Source organism: Propithecus coquereli, unplaced genomic scaffold (assembly GCF_000956105.1).
Source record: "Propithecus coquereli isolate 6110/MARCELLA unplaced genomic scaffold, Pcoq_1.0 Scaffold7, whole genome shotgun sequence".
Classification (NCBI taxonomy): Eukaryota; Metazoa; Chordata; class Mammalia; order Primates; family Indriidae; genus Propithecus; species Propithecus coquereli.
Window position 1 is genome coordinate 6,674,894 of NW_012153062.1, and position 19,441 is coordinate 6,694,334.

A 19,441-nucleotide genomic window follows, 5' to 3' on the forward strand; every position below is an offset into this window, starting at 1 on the left:
ACAGTACTGTTAACCAACTTGACGTGATAGGTATTTATGGAAGACTGTACTGAATAATAGCAGAATACATATTCTTTTCAAGCACACATAGCAGAATTATGAGGATAGAACATATTCTAGGCCATAAAATAAACTTTGACAAACTTAAAAGAATTGAATCATGCAAAGTATCTTCTTTGACCCTGACAGCATTCAGTTAGAAATTAATAATAGGTATCTGGAAAACCTCCAAATATTTGAAAATTAAACAATACATTTTTACCCATGGGTCCAAAAGGAAGTCTAAAAGGATATTAGAACATATTTTGAATTAAATGAAAATGACACAACATAAAAAAATTTGTGGAATCCTTGTAGTGTAGTATTTAGTGGTAATTTTATAGCATTAAATGCTTATAATAGTAGGAAAAGCAGTAAGTCTCAAATCAATAATCTAAGATTCTACCTTAAGAAACTAGACACATAAGAGCAAATTCAGCCTAAAGGAAGCAGAAGGAACAAGTAATAAAAAGAGTAGAAATCAATTAGATTGAAAGCAACACAAAACAAAAATAGAGAGCAATCTGTGAAACCAAGAGCTGGTTCTTTGAAATGATCAGTAAAGTTGATAAATGTCTGTTTAGACTGACTAATTAAAGAGAGAAGAAATAATAACCAATGTCAGGAATGATATTGCCTTTTTATAGATGTAGCCCAGTTGTCTTAGCTCATATTCTAGATTTGTCTGATTCCTTCCTCATGGGGTGTCATTATATTTCCCATAAACTAGATTCAGTTAAACATTTAGATGATAGACGACGTGAACTTTTTGCTTTAAATCAGGAAGGCACATAATATAAATTGTGCCCACTATCTTGTTCTCCATCTACCTTTTACCTAATGGTTTTAGCTTCTATTGATGATCCTTATCTGTTATTATTATTACATTGGATTTACATAATGGTAATTTTCATATTTTCTCAGTTTTTCTGTTTGTTAGCTAGTGTTCCTCTCTAAAGAAGGTCTTTCTCTTTTTGCCCCTTTAATCCCTCTAGCTTCCACTGACTCACTGTGGACTTTTTTGTATCACTCCAGACTCAGGGAGTTTATTCAATACTTACTTTGTTTATTCAGTAAACACACAATATGTTGAATAAATAGTCAGTGCTATTGGTACAGTGATATGTCATAGTTATTTTATTAATGCAATAATAGAGTAAACTTTTGAGCAATAGTTTTTAAAAGGCAAAGTTTATTTTTAACTAATTTTGAGTGTTGGCTTTCTTTAAAAAGTGTTTCTGCAGTGCACAGTTATGGAACAATTGTCTTCAACAGACCGCTGGTTCCATTTGACACTGGCCCTTGATAGTTTGAACCTGATGTTGGTTTTCAAAAATGATTGAGCTGATTTATTATTGAATTTAGTATTTAGTATACTACATTTTAGTAGTAGTACACTGAATAGTATTTAGTACTAAATACTAAATTTAATATTTAATACTGAATTTAGTATTTAGTACACTAAATAATAGTAAATATTAAATAAATAGTATTCATAGTAAATAGAAATAAATAGTAAATATTAAACTAAGCATAAGATAAAACTAAGCATAAAGATTACAATGTCTTTTTAAGTATTTTACATGTTCCATGTCAGTTTTTCTAGGAAGCCCATAGAAGTAGAAATGATCCAATGATACTTTATACAGTGCCATGTCTGACTCTTCCTGTTGAGTGTGGGGTTCCACCAATGTGTTTATGTTAGACAGCTTTTCCTGATGAGACCAAGTGTCTTGGAGTCTAGCTTGATCTATTTAAAACCTTTTGCCCTACCTAGGACTGCTTATGATTCAGGTGTATTGGTTAAGCAATTTTGTCCAACTGTTCTTGGCTTGGATCGACATAAACAAGGAGAAATTTACTAGTTAAAGTTGGTATATGCTGAAATGAGTGCCTTTTGAAGTTCTTTGGACCTTTATACTAGGGAGTACTTAAGGGGAGACTAGACAAGATTTCTTCTCACCTTCCCTCCCTTTTTTGTAATTCTAGAGAGATAATGAATTTTGTAATACTTTTAAGAACCAAGAATTTGATATGAGGAATATAAACCAATCTTACCTAGATTAAACACATGAATAAATGTTAATAAAATAAAAACTGCCTATTTGTCACTAGAAGTTGTAAATTCTTCCAGATAATTTATTTTAGAAAATGTGTTTAGAATTGCCCACACCTGATTTACTTGGTGGGTTTCTTTTTCTTTATGACAGTGGAAGCTAGTTGATATAAGTCTTTCTAAAAATCCAAGATAGCTAGATGACTTTACACATTTAATTTGGCAAACTCTTAAGCTGTTGGTCAGTATGCCTATAAATATGGACAGAGGTTTTCTTCCAAAACAAATTTTGACCTCAGTCTAAAGATCAAATATTTTGCATTCATATGTAATCATATTTTCCTTCCAGCTTAAATAATAAATGAGAGATGACTTGAATGGGAGTAATTGTTTTCTTGACATTTTCTTCAGCATTAACAAAAAAAATCTTGCAATTAAGAGAATATAAATAATCAGAGGTAAACATCTAAGAGGATATATTTAATTTTTCAGATATTGGGCACAAATCATGAAAATGATATTTGTTTTTCAACTGAGTTAGTGTAGAAATCTTTAAATACTGCATCCATAGTGCTTGGATTTTTTTTTTAATGCTGTTTAGAACATACATGGTAGGAAGGATTACCACCATCTTTTTGGGGTCATGTGTCGAGGGAGAGCAAGGTAAGACTTTTATATTATTTTTTCTGCTATAATTTTGTGGAATAGAAACCCGTTTTGGAGTACTTATACAGTAATGTTTTTATTTTCATATGCTTTTGAATGGGACAGTACAAATGTACCATCTTTCCACACTTATAAATTTTGTTTATTTTTGGAACAAAAACATTGTGTTATTATTTTTTTGAAAAGTGGTTCAAGATTGCTAGATGGGCATTTGAGTAAAAAATAGTTTTAGCTATCAGTTTTATAGATTATTTTTGCAGCATTCAACTCCCACTCCCCATGTTTAACATAAATTATATAATACAAGGGTTTTGGTGTTAAACCCAGAGTTAACTAGCTAATTCATTCAGCAAATACTGTTTGCTCACCTACCTATGAAAAGCACTGTTGATTCTGTTTATACAGTAGTAAATCACACTGTCTCTGGCATTGCTTGTGAAGTATATGGAGGGATACACATTTTAAAAATTAATCTCATGATTAGTTATTTTTTAAATTAGAGTTGTGATAAATACTACAAAAGAGAAGAGTAAGGGTTCCATGAAACATATGGGTTCCTGAAAAGAACATATATATATCATGTTTTGAACTTATTTAGGAGCTTAATATATAATCATATTCAGACATTGTTTGACACATCTGTATAGACAGTCCATTTTCCAATTTTGATTTTTTTCACTTAATACAAGAAATTTCCCCAAATACAAATATTTGTTTTCACTATATCACTCACACATCCTTCAGACATTGAACGTGAGAATTTTTTTTTTGACTCAAGACACAAGCAAACAAGATTACTAAGGCCTTTCTAACTTATCTTTACCTCTGTAACTTCTGCAACACCAGAAAAGTACATGGGATTGAAAAAGCAGTCTCCACTTACTAAAAAAAATTTGTCAGTTTCATTGGAATGGGATTGCTGGGATTACAAGATTTGTTGACATAAATTAACTTGATATAAGTGTAGGAAAGTCATTTATTATTTATACACTTAAAAAAATTTTTTTTGTAGAGACATGATCTTACTGTGTTGCCCAGGCTGGTCTCAAACTCCTGGACTCAAGCAATCCTCCTGCCTCAGCCTCCCAAAGTTATGGAATTATAGGTGTGAGCCACCACACCTAGCTCCCTATTTTTACACTTTTAAATAAACGGTCCTCTTGCTGAAACTATCAGCCATCATAATTGGGGACCTATTCATTTGGCAAAACAAATCATATATCTGTCCTAGTTACTAATTTGAGTATGAAATGTACTCTTCTAGGAATTTCTTAATACAAGAACATTATATGAGACTTGACCTAGATGCTTAGTTTTTTAAGAAGCTTAGATTTTTTTGCTTTTACACCATTAATTCTTAGAATAGTATATATTCAAACAATATATTTAAGCTCTTCATTTTGGTGCTTAACATTGGAACATGGGCTCTGTAATCCATGCTCTCAGTTAACAGCACTGTCAGGCTATTTGACCTTGTTGAACCTCATTAGTTTCCTTATTAGTAATGTAGTAGTTATGGTAAAGGTTAATTGAGGATATAAAGTGCTTAGCATGTATTCAATACATAGTAAGCACACAGTCAATGTTAGCTGCTATTCCCATTGTCGTTATTGTCATAAACATTAAAATATGTGTATAAAACTTTTTTTTTTTTCTATGGAGAATAAAAAAAATTGAAACTGTAGTGGCTAGCTTCAGGTAGTTTATAGTCCACAGTGGCATCTTTTCACATTGACATTTAGGTATGAATTCTGCCACTCATTGGTTGTGTGTTCCTGGGCAAGTTATTTAATCTCTTTGTCCTACAGTTTGTCCTATGTATAATGGAGGTAATGATAGTAAAGGGGTGTTGAAACTTAGTGAGTTGATACTCTAGAACAATACCCAGCACATAGTAAGTGCTCAATAAATGATAGCTCTATTAAGAGTAGTATTAACATTATTCCATTATCACAATTCTCCAGTTTGCTCAGCCAATGGCATAGACTGCCAATAATAAAACCCAAAACTGAAACAGAGCAAAAATGACATGATAAACATTTTAATAGACTAAACCTTGACAGAAGTATCACCTTCCTGACCAAATTTAGATTTGCAAAAGTTTCAACAGGGAATGTTAGGAATAGTAGAAATAATGTTCAAAAAAGAAAATTCAACTGCACAAGTTCTAGTGGGACAAATTTGAAATGGAACAAAAACAGTAAAACCTCTAGTCAATAAATTTAAACTAATTGGAAAATTTACTGAGTTAAGAATTGAGCCTAATAAAAATATTTTTTGTCCAGTAAAAATGGATATGGATATAATTGGACAGGGCTAATTGTTGTTTTCAGAAATTGAGGATGGAGTGAAATTGGCTTCATGGAGTTAGATTCATTCTGAATGTAATATTAAAGTGTATCAACGCTTGTATACTTTTCATTAGCATGTTTGTATTAATAAGCATGGAATCAAAACTTCCTCAAGCTCAAAACAGTAAGGTCAGAACATACTTCATCCAGATTGTGGAATTATAAAACTGTCTCTATTCATTACAATTTAATCGGAGAGGTAACATAAAATGTTAAATAATAATGCCCACAATAAATGCTACAGCAGTTAAGAAGGGGTATATTTGGACAAAAGTCCAAAAGATAATGACAGTGAGGGTGGAGAGGAGCAGACAAATTTATGAGGTATCTGTAAGACAAATTACTAAAATTTTGTGATTGAATGGTACAGGTTGAATAGAAGGGAGATTTTGATTTGGTCAGTTGTTATATGGTGGTGTCCTTAGCAGAACAGTAAATATGTGAGGAAGAAAAGATGGGGAGTTCAGTTTTGACATGTTGAATGTGAAGTTAATATGAGACTACTGCTTGGAATTGACCAGTAGGAAGCTGTAAATGTGGATTTGTAGCTTAGTATAAAGTCTTGGGCTGGAAATACGGATTCGAAGGTCATCACTGACTTACTTATTTGTCTATATCTATCTGTATTCCCTAGGGTTCCATCATTGTATGACCTCTGTCTCTCTTCCTGTCTCCCTTTTTCTCCACCTTCCCCTTTTTACTATTTTATAGATTATTCTTTGGTGATTTCATCCATTATCAATATACACAATACATGATAGATACAGACAATATCCAATACTGCCTATACTTAGAGACTGTATAGACAGTACATGAAATCATGTAGATTGAATCTGTAAAATGAGAAAAAAGGAAAGATTCAGAGAGAGAAACACAGTGATGAAACCCTGTGGACTACTGATTGATACACACACATACACACGTACACAAATACACATACATACACATAGCTGTTTGAAGTAGTAGAATTTGCAGAGGAGACAGAGAAAATAGGCAAGAGAATGACAAGAGAGTGGTGCCTCAGAATCTAAGGGAGGTGAGAGTTTTAAGTGAGGGTGTCCGGTTGTGTTAGCTGTCATAGACTATCCAGTGGAGGCAAGAGCTGAATAAAAGCTTTCCACTGGGTTTTTATACTGTTACTGAGTACTGATATTGTTAATGATTAAAGCAGTTTTATCAAAGGATGAGAACGAAAGCTAGATTGCAGTAGTTGAGGAACAAATAGGAAGTACAAAAGGAGAAGTAACACTTGTAAGCTATGGAGTTTAAAATTTATCCCTTGAACAATAGAGGACAATTACAAGTTTTTGATTTAAGGAATTATGTGATTGAAAGTGGTGCTTTAGGGAGCTCTGGTGCCAGCATACACCGTGGGTTACTATGGCAATGCGGAGGTCAGTTACTAGGGTAATGGTGAGAAATGAAAAAGAAAGAATGATGAGGGAAAGATTCTACAGCAAAAAAAAATCTTTTTGTTCCGTGACAGGCAGCAACACTGAGGGGCCATGTGAGGGATTTTAGGCCAGTGCCAAATAGAGAAATCAAAGAAAGGAATTGGTTTGGGGAAGATGATGATCAGCCTCTGAATTGAGTTTGATTTGAACGTAGAACATTTGTGTGGTAAAGACAAGCAGTCAGAAACTAGAGCTTCTGAGAATGTTCATACTTGGTATTAGAGATCCAGTATGGTCTCTTATGTAGAATTAATGATGATATAAATAGCCAGGTAATTAAAGGGAGTACCTTGTAGGAGCAGACATTCCTAACTTGGGGTATATGGAAGCTTCAAGGAGGTCTGAAATTATATATAAAGCTTTTGTGAATATAATTTTTTTCAGAAAGAGTTGTGTGTCCTTTATATGATTCCCAAAGAATCTGTGACTCAAAAGAATAGAAATTATTGCTAGAGAAAGTGAAGCAAGTGCCTAATCATAGGCAAAAATAATAAACACTAAGACCAGAGAACCAAGATAAAAGTAGGATTGAAAGTTACGGAAAATGACAACAGAGGAAAAAATAAGAGTATTAAACCAGACATTAAAAACCTAAGAAGGTACAGTTTGTTTTTTTTGTTATACCACTAGAAATAGTCTATATTCTTTAGACCCTGTGTCATTTGCAGTGTGTTAATTGATCATCATGATGACCTGAGAATTAGGAATTAATGTTCTGTAAACCCTGCAGTGACAAGAAAAATTACTTAATACATTTAGAATTATTTTAATCCAGAAGGCTAAAATAATGTTTTGCTGTATTAAAAAAAATAAGATACTCATTATCCAGAATGACTTGTTAATCAAAGCATTTCAGCTTTTTGTAAATTTTATTGATAAAAATTTGTCCCCAATTAAGGGTGGGGAACCTGCAGCCTTGGGGCCACATGTGGCTTTTTGGATGCTCCTGGATCGTTTTAGTAAAGGGATTTGTTCTGTAAGTTTTGGATTCAGTCAAGGGGCCACACTTGGGGATCTGGAGGGTCACATCTAGCCTTGAGGCCTCAGGTTTCCCACCTGCTGCCAGGGCTTTAGGTTAAGGGCAAAAAATTCTAGTAGTACCCATAAAATAACTATAATCTAAAGAAATAAATAATGGCAGCTCCAGTTTGGGGGTGGTCATTGCAAAAGACTGCTTTTTCCTATTTGATAAGGTAAGTATTTGCTAAGGTGATATACCTGTTGCACATGCACATCTTGTATTGAAATATTGTTTTTTAATGGTATCAAAATTACTAGGAGAAATAATGTATAATGCATTGAATTAAAAAGTCCTCATTTGTACATCTCTTTGGGTAACTGGGACAGGAGAATACCATATGTTTTAATTGAGCATTTAGTCATTTTTAATACAGTTTTAATTGGACTTCTGTTTTGTTCCTAATGTATTAAAGAGTATAAAAATAACCATTCTTTATACATGCTAGGTCAGTAGAAGATTATTCTCTATAACTTTTTTTTTTTTATTTCAGGGTATTATGAGGGTACACACATTATGGTTACACTTTATGTCTTTGCCTCACCCAAGCAAGGGTTAAAGGCATGCCCTTCCCCCCTACAATACTCCCCGTGTCCTGTAGTTTCGGGTTTACCCCCGCCAATCCCCCTAATCCTTGGAGAGTATTACTGCCATGTGATCACCCTAGTGTTGATCAGTTAGTACCAATTTGATGGCGAGTACAAGTGGAGCCCATTCTTCCAAACTTGTGGTGCCTCACTTTGGATAATGGGCTTAAGTTTAATCCAGGAAAGTATAAGAGGTTCTAGATCACTGTCATTTCTGATGATTGAGTAATATTCCATTGCATACATATACCAAATTTTAATAATCCACTCATGGATTGACGGGCACTTGGGTTGTTTCCACATTCTTGCAATAGTGAATTGTGCTGCCATAAACATTCGGGTGCAGATGTCTTTATCGTAGAATGTTTTGTGCTCTTTTGGGTAGATGCCTAATAGTGCTATTGCTGGATCGAATGGTATTTCTATTTTTAGCTCTCCGAGGTATCTCCAAATTCTTTTCCACAGCGGTTGCACTAATTTGCAGTCCCAGCAAGCAGTGTAAGAGTGTTCCTGTCTCTCCGCATCCTCGCCAGCAAAAGGATGTTTTGGAATTTTTTGATATAGGCCAATCTCACTGGGGTTAGGTGATATCTCATTGTGGTTTTGATTTGCATTTCTCTAATGGTTAGAGATGTTGAGCATTTTTTTATATGTTTGCTGGCCATTATTCTGTCTTATTTTGAAAAGTTTCTGTTCATTTTCTTTGCCCATTTGTTGATGGGGTTGTTTGATTTTTTCTTGGTGATTTTTTTGAGTTCTAGATAGGTTCCGGTTATCAGCCCTTTATCAGATGTGTGGAGAGCAAATATTTTCTCCCATTCTGTGGGCTGTCTATTCACTCTAATGATAGTTTCCTTGGCAGTGCAGAAGCTTTTTAATTTGATTAGATCTCATTTATTTATTTTTGTTGCTGCAGTGATTGCTTTGGGGTTCTTCTTCAAGAATTCCTTGCCTAGGCTGATGTCTGAAAGGGTCTTCCCAACATCTTCTTTTAGAATTCTTAAGGTTTATTCTCTATAACTTTATTTTGAAATTTTGAGTTGCCACTTTTTATTTACTACATGAATTTAACGTGAAGTGATAGACAATTTATTTTATGAAGTCTTTTATAATGAGGAATTAGATATCTTTTTGCTTTTGTACAAAAGTTTTTGTATGGAAACTGGCTTCAGAAAGATTTAAGTGTCTGCATTGGTATTCACGTTGTAGAGTAGGAAAGGAAATGGGAATGTTTTATAGTTAATTTCTTTGTGCAGCATCTGCTTTTTCTCTGTTTCCAACAATCATTTCCATGCATAACTTTTAAAGAAATCTCCATTTCTAAGGGAAAATACAATTTTGTGTGTTGGGATTTAGGATGGTTCACGTTATTGTGGTTACCCTCTTTTTATTTCCATTAGATTAAAATAGAATTTTCAGTAAATGTTTACTTGTCTTCTGTAGTCTACAACAGTGTTGTCCAACAGCAGTAAAATGTGAGTCACAATCAATTTAAAATTTTCTAGTAGCCACATTAAACGGAGTAAAGTAAAATTAATATTTTTTGTTTACCTCAGTATATTCAAAGTATTATTTTAACGTGTAACCAATATAAAAATCATTGAGACGTTTATCTTTTAATTTCTTATTAAGTCTTTGAAATCCAGTTTGTATTTTTTACTTACAACATGTTTTAATTTATATTAGCCACATTTCAAGTGCTCAAGAGTCACATGTGGCTAATGGCTACCCTATAATACAGTGTAGGTCTATAGAGTCAGAACAAATTCTTAATATCTGGATGGATAGGACAGATAAAAGGAGATATTTATCTTACATTAATTGGGTTTGATCAGTTTAATAACTAGTTACCAAAACCCAATAATGTCATTTTTATGGATATCAAAATGGGCTTTTTTATTCAGTGAAAACTTAATTAGAGGAGATATGCTGGGAATACTGGGTAAATGGAAATTTTCATCTTTATTTGCCCTTAATAACTGTATTATATAACTACATTATTTCTACTGTATGCATGTATTTATACTTCCACGAAATTTCAATATATGTTTATAACCTTCAGCATAAATGCAGTTCCAACTACAGTGAAGATTTTGTGCTACAGCTAGAGAAGGAATTGGTCGAAGCCCGACTGAGTGAAGCTGAGTCTCAGTGTGCACTAAAGGAGATGCAGGATAAAGTCCTGGATATAGAGAAGGTAAGAAATGCTATCAGTCCCAAATTGCAGGGGAGATGTGACAGATATTCGTTAAGTACTTATTGAGCAATTAAATTGGACTTGGTGTTTTTGCATGTTAGAAACTTTACATATTAGTTACTAAGAGAGAAAAGGAAAAAAACGATTTTTAAGATTGCCACTTTTTGTTGCTGTCATACTAATCAAGGCCCAATATTTAAGGATAAAAATGGAGATCAGAGCCCTCTTAGAGGAAAACAACCAGGATAATTTTCATAGGAAGAATATTTAAGTGTTGCAAAAGAGAAACTTAGGAGTCAGAAATTAACTATTGTCTTCATGTGGAAGAGATAGAATAGAACTAACACATAGACATTTAATGGAAAATTTTATCTGACGGTAATTGTTACAACTGCCCAAGCTAGACTAAGTTACTTCAGGATGTATAGGATGTTCCCCTTAGCCTGAGGTGTGCTTATAGAAGCTAACTTACCTCTTTTCAGGGATATTAAAGAACATCAAGAATTAAATAAGCAGCAGGAATAGAAAAACTTTTAGGTTTCTTACCACCCTCAGGTTTGGGAGTCTGTGTTCTAGATCACAAACTCCGAATCTCTTTTTTTCACATCTATAAAATTACTGATAATCTAGGCTCTATGTTGAATTTGTTCCTTTTTATCCCTAGGTTAATATCTAGCTATTGAATCAAAAAGGCTCATAGATAATGGACGTAACAGTCTCCGTTGTTCTTAACAGAACAATTTTTGCTAGAAATCTACTTGCTCTTTCTCTATTGTTTCTGGAAAATTTATTCTCTGGTTTGTTGAGAAGAAAGCCAGCAAGAATGCTGAAAGAAATACTTAACAGAATATTTGGTCTCTAAGTATTCTGGACTTCATGATTTAGATGAGAATCTGTGTCTTACAGTTACAAAGATTTTGAATATTTGTTAAAAAGAAGTGTACTTAGGTTCAGTTCAGTTTAAAAATGGATTTCTTTTTTTGGAGACAGAGTCTTGCTCTGTCACCTGGGCTAGAGTGCCATGGCTCACCAACCTCAAACTCCTGGACTCAAGGATCCTCCTGCCTCAGCCTCCTGAGTAGCTGGGACTATGGGTGCAGTATGCAGTACACCACCACGCCTAGCTAATTTTTTCTATTTTTAGTAGAGACGGGGTCTCACTCTTGCTCAGGCTGGTGTCGAACTCCTGATCTGAAGGGGTCCTCCGCCTTGGCCTCCCAGAGTGCTAGGATTATAGGCATCAGCCACTGCACCACGCCTAAAAATGGATTTCTTAAGTGACTGTGTTGGTATTCACATTATAGAGTAGAAAGGAAGTTGGAAGGTCGCATACTTCCTATGGTTCATTTTTTGGTGCAGCATCCTCTTTTGCTTTCCTTCTAGCAGTCTTTTTAATGCATAAGCAGTAAATTTTTGGTTTGCAATTGGGAAAATATTTAAAGTCCATTTTAAGAATGTATCAGGCCTTGAAATCTCAATCGTACCTCAATTTACCCAGGAGCTTTCCCTAAGGCCTAATTTTGGATCTTTAGGTAACTCTCTCTCGGTAACTCTCCAAAGCAGTTTGGTCCTGGCTACCCTATATCCTAGGTGGGTCTTTTATTAATAGTATGGTAGGAGATTGATCTAAATCTTATATCCATGAAGCAAATATTTAGATCACCTTGGTGTTAGTTTCTTGACTTTTGATGTAAATAGTAACTGATACACAGAGATTTGACACCCTTTTCCAAGATGATATGCTGAGAAAATACAACAAAAATTTTTTGTACTATTTTTATAAATCTTTAAAATGTAAATGACATTCATGCTTTTATTTGGAGTCCTCATCAGAGGTTAGTAAGTTTCTGACCGTGTTGAAAAACATTTTTAATCTGTTGCTCCATAACTCTCATTAGTATTTTATTAACAAGGCACAGTTAGACTTCCTTTTTTTTTTTTAATTAATTAATTAATTAATTTTCTTTTTGAGACAGAATCTCGCTCTGTTGCCCGGGCTGGAGTGCCTTGGCGTCAGCCTAGCTCACAGCAACCTCAAACTCTTGGGCTCAAGCAATCCTACTGCCTCAGCCTCCCGAGTAGCAGGGACTACAGGCATGCGCCACCATGCCCGGCTGATTTTTTTCTATATATATTTTTAGTTGTCCAGCTAATTTCTTTCTATTTTTTTTTTTTTTTTTTTTTTTTTTTTTTAGTAGAGACGGGATCTCGCTCTTGTTCAGGCTGGTCTCGAACTCCTGACCTTGAGCAATCCACCGCTTCAGCCTCCCAGAGTGCTAGGATTACAGGCGTGAGCCACCACACCCAGCCAAGTTAGACTTTCTGTGGCCTCAAAATTAAGTACAGTTACCCTCATACATTGCTGGTGGAAATGTAAAGCAGTGCAGCTACTTTGGAAAAGTATGGTAATTTCTTAAAAATTAATTGTAGAATAATTATCATCTGAGCCAGCAGTTCTGCTTCTAAGTATATACTTAAGATAATTGAAAATGTTAAGTCCCATGAAAACTTTTACACCAGTGTTCACATAGCAGCATTATTCATAGTAATCAGAAAGTGGAAACAACCCAAGTTTCTATTAACTGATGAATGGATAAATGTGGCATATCTATACAATGGAATATTATTTGTCAATAAAAAAGGGATGGATTTTGAAAACATTGTGCTAAGGGAAATAAGGTAGTCACAAAAAGCCACCAATATGTATGATTCCATTTGTATGACATATCCAGAATAGGTAAACTCATAGAGATAGGAAGTAGATTAGTGGTTGTCAGGGACTGGGGAGGTGGGGAATGTAGAATGCCTGCTGATGGATAGAGTTTCTTTTTTGGGTGATAAAAATATTCTGAAATTAGATCATGGCAATAGTTAAACAACCCTGTGAACACTCTAAAAACCACTGGCTTGTATATTTTAAAGGGGTGAGTTTTATGGTTTACAAATTATATTTCAAAAAAACTGTATAACAATTAAGTTTGGGACAAAATAGCTCTTAAGTGTGAGATAGATAGAAAAATAGACTTCTCTTTTTTGAGACAGAGTCTTGCTCTGTCGCCCTGGCTAGAGTGCAGTGGTGTTATTGTATCTCACTACAACCTCAAACTCCTCAGCTCAAGCGATCCTCCTGCCTCAGCCTCCCAGAGTGCTAGGATTATAAGCGTGAGCCACTGGACCCAGACCTTAAGTGTGCTGTATGTTATTTTATTTCTTAAATTTTAAAATCCCAGATTAAATTTTCTCTTGCTTTAGAGGAACAACTCCTTTCCTGATGAGAATAACATTGCAAGGCTTCAGGAAGAACTCATTGCTGTGAAACTGAGAGAAGCAGAAGCAATTATGGGTTTGAAAGAACTTAGACAGCAAGTCAAAGACTTAGAGGAACACTGGCAGGTAGGTCAATATATTTTGTGTGCTTTTTAAAAAAGAGAGTAAAACCCAAATACCCAATTTGTGAGAGTTCAAAGTAGCTGATAACCAACAGTAGGAACTGAGTTTGAGAAAGACCCTGTTTAGTGTCAAAATTTAGAGCATTTGTAAATTCAGAATACATTTATGCTGTTTCTCCCTTTTTAATTTTTATGATGAAATATAAAATAGAAATACAGTTATTTTTGTAGCATCTGTTGTTCACAATATAACTTTCTAAAAAACTGTAAGAAAGTATTCTTTTTATATAGTACATATTTTTTCTTATTGATGTTAAATCCGTGGATAGTGTGAAACATGAGACGGATAACAATATAAACTTGTGACTTCTTTTGAAATTGGTTATCTTGCAAAATAAATGACATTTGTCTAGTTATACACCCACAAATTTATTCGCATATGAGGGAAATTATTGACAAGGAACAAAATGCAATAATCTATAAGACAGAAGGGGGGGAAGAATGAAAAATTACACATAGTTTCAGAATAGTGATCTTGGTTTGACTTGGGGTGGAGAGAGAGGGTATATCTAGCATGGACTGAAGTTGGTTCTTGATGTTGCCATGGCTTTTTTAAAAAAAAAAGTGTTTTGTAGAAGTATGGCTGCAATAAACTGAAAATTTAAAAACAAAATTTGGTCCTTCACCACAGATGTTTAGAAGAACATTGCCTTTAACTTCTGATATTTCTTCCACAATGAATGGCCCTATTTTTTATATTTTCTTGGGATTTTATTGAGGATAATATGAAAAATCTCTCATAAAAGAAATTAGAGTAAAAATTGTATTCTTTACAAGAATGAATCCACAGTATATAGAGAAAAAATGTTTTAACTGTGTTTGAGTTTATATCCAAGATCTGACACTTGCTGGCTATATGACCCTCCTGACATTACTTAATCACAATGTCCATTTTCTTACTGTAAAACAAAGGTAATAAATATACTGGGCATTTTTCTGGGCATTAAATAAAATAATGTGTGAAAACTGCTTAATAGAGTAGCAGGCCTGAAATAAGTGCTCAGTAAGGTTAGCTCTTATTTTGATACTGATAGTATTTGTTGCAATATAATTTTTTATGCTTTAGCGCCACTTAGCTCGTACTACTGGGAGATGGAAAGACTCACCTAAGAAAAATGCTGTGAATGAGTTACAAGATGAACTGATGACCATTCGACTTAGAGAAGCTGAAACACAAGCAGAAATAAGAGAAATAAAACAAAGGATGAGGGAAATGGAAACACAGGTATGATGGAAAGGCCCAACCAAGAGCTTTAAAAAGTATCATCAGCAGATTAGAGGTTTATGTAGATCGTATCATTCCTAGAATAAAGGTACAAGGTGAAGATATGAAACCGTGTAGACTGCAATTTTCTAGCCCAAATGAAGAGGGCTAAAAATTGTTTTCTTTGATTTTAGAGATTCAATCTCTTCTTGACACATTCAACAAAGTTAAAATCAGTCAAACTATTTGACTTTATTAGGCAAAGTTCATAGGGTTTCCTTGTTGCACAACTTGAGAGGGAACATTCATATATAGCAAAATTTCTCACCCTTAACACACTTTTAACGTCTTGGGTTAGAAAATCCTTTGTTTTATGGAGCTGGCCTGTGCACTGTAGAATGTTTAGCAGCGTCTTCCTTGCCTCTACCCATTAGATGCCAGTAACGTCTCTCCCACCCCAGATTGTGATGACCAAAAATGTCTCCACACACATTGTCCACTGTCCACTGGGGGGCAAAATCGCCCCTAGTTGAGAACCACAGATGTAGACTATAATGTGAATGATGCTTCCTAAAGTTGTATAATGTGGTGATCCTGAGTAGTCAATTGTCCTTCTTTCTTCTTGAGTACCCCCTTTCTCTAGTAAATTCTGTCTTATATATACTTAAGAGCTGCAAAGGCCTTTTAATGAACCTATTGCATTGTAAAAGCAGATTTGGTTTTTATGTGGTATGTTGTGTTGACCATATTCCACATACTCTGTGAATGTTATTTCATTTCGAAATATTTATTCAGTCAGTAGGGGGCATAGTTAACTCATATATCATTCTCTATTCCAGTGTGCAGAATGATCAAATCTCAGGATAATGTAAATATGTAATTTCTTTAGAATAAATATATCTTGTTTTACATTGTTAAAAGTATAATTTAAAAATAGCAGGAAGAGATACTATAAGATTATGAAGAGAAGAAATCTAGGTTTTATAATGGGAACTTTTATCTTTATAATCAGATTGTATCTTCGTATAGATATTAAAGATGCAAATACAGTTTTGAAACCAGTGTTGAGGATTTATTTCACAAGGGGTAGAGGTGAATGAATCAAATTGAACAAACATGGTTTGAGAACTTGTGAAACACAAAGCACTGTCTCAGCCATTAAAGGACTTGAGAAATAGGCACATACAAACTATATTAATATAATTCAGAAATCTAGTAAGTAGGGAGTTAGAAATTGCAGTGGAGACTAGAAGGGGAAAATTAATTTCAACTAGGTGGTTTGGGGAAAGGCTTCCTTAGAAATTTGTATTTTGAACTGTGCCTGACTAATAAGTGTGAGTTTGGATGAATTTTACTAGAAGGGGGTTGGTAGAAGGCACTAGTTCCTAAATGCCAGTACTTAGACTGGTGATGATCCATGAAGTTACTTTATTGGAAATTGAGAAAAATAAATAAAACACTGTGGTGTACTGGTGGTAGTATATAGTCATCTAAAGAGTATTATATCAAACACCTATGTATCCACCATGCAAATTAAGAGATTTGTCCGTGTTTATATTAATACATGTAATTCCACTTCTGTCATTTTAAGGACTTTTAGAAAAGTCTGTCTGATGAGTATATCTTGGTTTATTTAGCTACTGTCCTTTTGCTGTGTACATATTTTTTTGCTGTTGCAAACAGTACCACTCTGAACATTCTTGCGTGTTTCTTTGTGTATGTCTCTAAGAGTTTCTTGAGTACAAAGGTCCTTATCCTTTTTTGTACCATGAACACTGTTGGTAGTCTGGAGCCTATGGACCCCTTCTCAAAATGTTTTTTAATGCATAAAACAAAATACATGGATTGCAAAGCAACCAGTTATATCGAGGTACAGTTAGCAAAATACAAAAAACAAATTTGTGATATAGATCACCTATACAGAGACACAACACATTCCTATTGCTGGATTCAGGTTTTTAATATTTTAGATTTTTTGTACATATACTCATAAGTTAAATTGTACTATATTTTTCCCAGCCTTTTAATTTCAGTTTATCTGTGTGCTTATATCTCTGAGAAACAGCATATAGATGGATACTTTTTTTTTTTTTTTTTTTTGAGACAGAGTCTTGCTCTGTTGCCCAGGCTAGAGTGCCATGGTGTCAGCCTAGCTCACAGCAACCTCAAACTCCTGGGCTCAGGTGATCCTCCTGCCTCAGCCTCCCGGGTAGCTGGGACTACAGCATACGCCACCATGCCTGGCTAATTTTTTCTATATATTTTTAGTTGTCTGGCTAATTTCTTTCTATTTTTCAGTAGAGACGGGGGTCTCACTCTTGCTCAGGCTGGTCTCGAACTCCTGAGCTCAAACGATCCACCCGCCTCGGCCTCCCAGAGTGCTAGGACTACAGCATACGCCACCGTGCCCAGCTAATATTTTCTATATATATTTTATTTCTCTAATTTTAGAAGATATATTTGCAGGGTACCAAATTCTGGATTGAGTTTTTTTTCTTTCAACACTTTGTATCACTCCATTATCTTCTCAGAAATCATGCAAGCCATAATTCTGCTGTAATTCTTATTTTTGTTCCTCTACGTGTAGTGTGTTTTTTTCCTCTGGTTACCTTCAAGTTTTTCTCCATCTTTATTTTTAGCAATTTTAATATGATATGCCTAGATGTGTTTTTTGCATATTTGGGACTAGCTGTGTTTCCTGAACTATGGATTCATATCTTTTATTTTTTTAGTTGTGAAAAATTTTCAACTATTATAGGTCATCATATTTCTCTCTCTTTTTTTTTAATATTTTATCCTCCAACTCCCATTAGGTATATTTTAGACTTCATTCTCTTTTCTGTGTCTCATGACTTCTTCTGGGACGCTAATTATTTCTTCAGTGTCTCTAATCTCCTATTTAACCCTGTCATTGCATTTTTAATATCAGCGGCTATATGAATTTATAGAAATTTTATTTGCTATTATTTTTCAGATTTGCTGAAAGTTTTTTGATAGTGACTTATTCTTTGCTTTTCGTGCCTTTAATGCTGTAATTTTAAACATAACCTGTTTTATATAAAGACCTGTATAATTATTTTACTATCTTGAGTTTTTAAAAATATGTTCTTGCTGTCTTTTTTGTCTGCTGTCTCTCACTCATGGTCAATTCTTAGGTTTTATGTGTATTTTATAATTTTGAATCATGATCTTGTGTTCAGGGCCACAGGGAGGGATTTTATGTGTGGAAATTCTTTGCAGCTATGTTAAAGGTATATCCCTCTCAAGTGTAGTTATTTGTTTTGGTCATAGCAGGTAAGACAGTAAAAAGAGGTTGTGGAACATTTTGAATGCCGTGCTAAGAAATATACTTAATTTTGTAGACAGACATTATTTGTAGATTGAAAATGAGAAAGAACAGAGTAATGTAGTTAGAGAAGATGGTCTTAGAAAAAGGAGTTTTTTTTTTTTTTTCTCTGTGGCAGGAAGATAAGTAAAAGTAATGATGAAGAAAATTGGAAGTGGTAGAAAGTTTTGGAACTATTAGATGATCCAGATTTTTTCATTAAAACTGGAGGCAGGTTCATTTTCATCGAGTGAGGTAGAGTAGGTATAATAATGGTAACAACTGAGCTTTTATTGAGTATCTGTAACATTTCATGCATTGTGTGAGACTCCTTTCATAAGCTTTTCTCATAATCTTCACAGCACAGCCTCAGAAAGCAAATAGTAGCATCTATACTTTTACCAATGTACTGAAATTTGATGGGATTAAATAACTTGGCCAAAGTTTAAGAACTATTAAATGAGGAGTTAGATTTTACCTGTTTTGGTTATGAAAGTCTCTACTGTTTCTTTCAGGCCACTGATAGAATAATTTGAGGTTGAGAGGATTCAGGCTTTTTGAAGCCTGAATGTGAAAACTACCTCATGTTAGTCAATTCAAGGTCTGTATTTTCTTAACATGTCCTGTAATTATACTATGATAAGCAGCTCACATTTATTGAGTTCTTACTACATATTTGGCCCTTTTACACATATTATTTCATTTAATTCTGAAGACAGTGAAATGAGAAATAGAAAGTATTTTATATATATTTTTCAAATGAGGAAATGCAGACTCAGAGATATTAACTTGTTTGCTTCGTGGTCAAATAGCAAAGCCAGAATTCAAAATGAGAAGAAACTCACGAGTCTCTTTCCATAAGAAGAGACTGTGCTAGACATTGGGGGCATGTACAAGTACACATGACACATTTTTTGACACCAGGGAGTTTACAGTCCAGCAAATGGTGATAGTACCTTTTGATCAGTTTGTGGGTTTTTTTGGGAACTAGAAAGAGGAGTTAAATTCATGATTCATGTATCTACCCACTTTGTACCCCTGTGCCTATTTCAGAAAGGAATACCTTCAGCTTGTATGTAAAGTAAGCATCCTTAT

General features: G+C 34.2%; 1 protein-coding gene across 1 annotated transcript in view; it reads left to right on the top strand.

Moving 5' to 3' along the window:
• The window catches only part of EVI5 (ecotropic viral integration site 5), a 174,894-nt gene that overhangs the window by 75,245 nt on the left and 80,208 nt on the right, over positions 1-19,441 (top strand). The window contains exons 14-16 of the mRNA XM_012661016.1: positions 10,234-10,368; positions 13,621-13,761; positions 14,884-15,042. Coding sequence (XP_012516470.1) covers positions 10,234-10,368; positions 13,621-13,761; positions 14,884-15,042 — 435 coding nt within the window. The remainder of the gene's footprint in view (positions 1-10,233; positions 10,369-13,620; positions 13,762-14,883; positions 15,043-19,441) is intronic.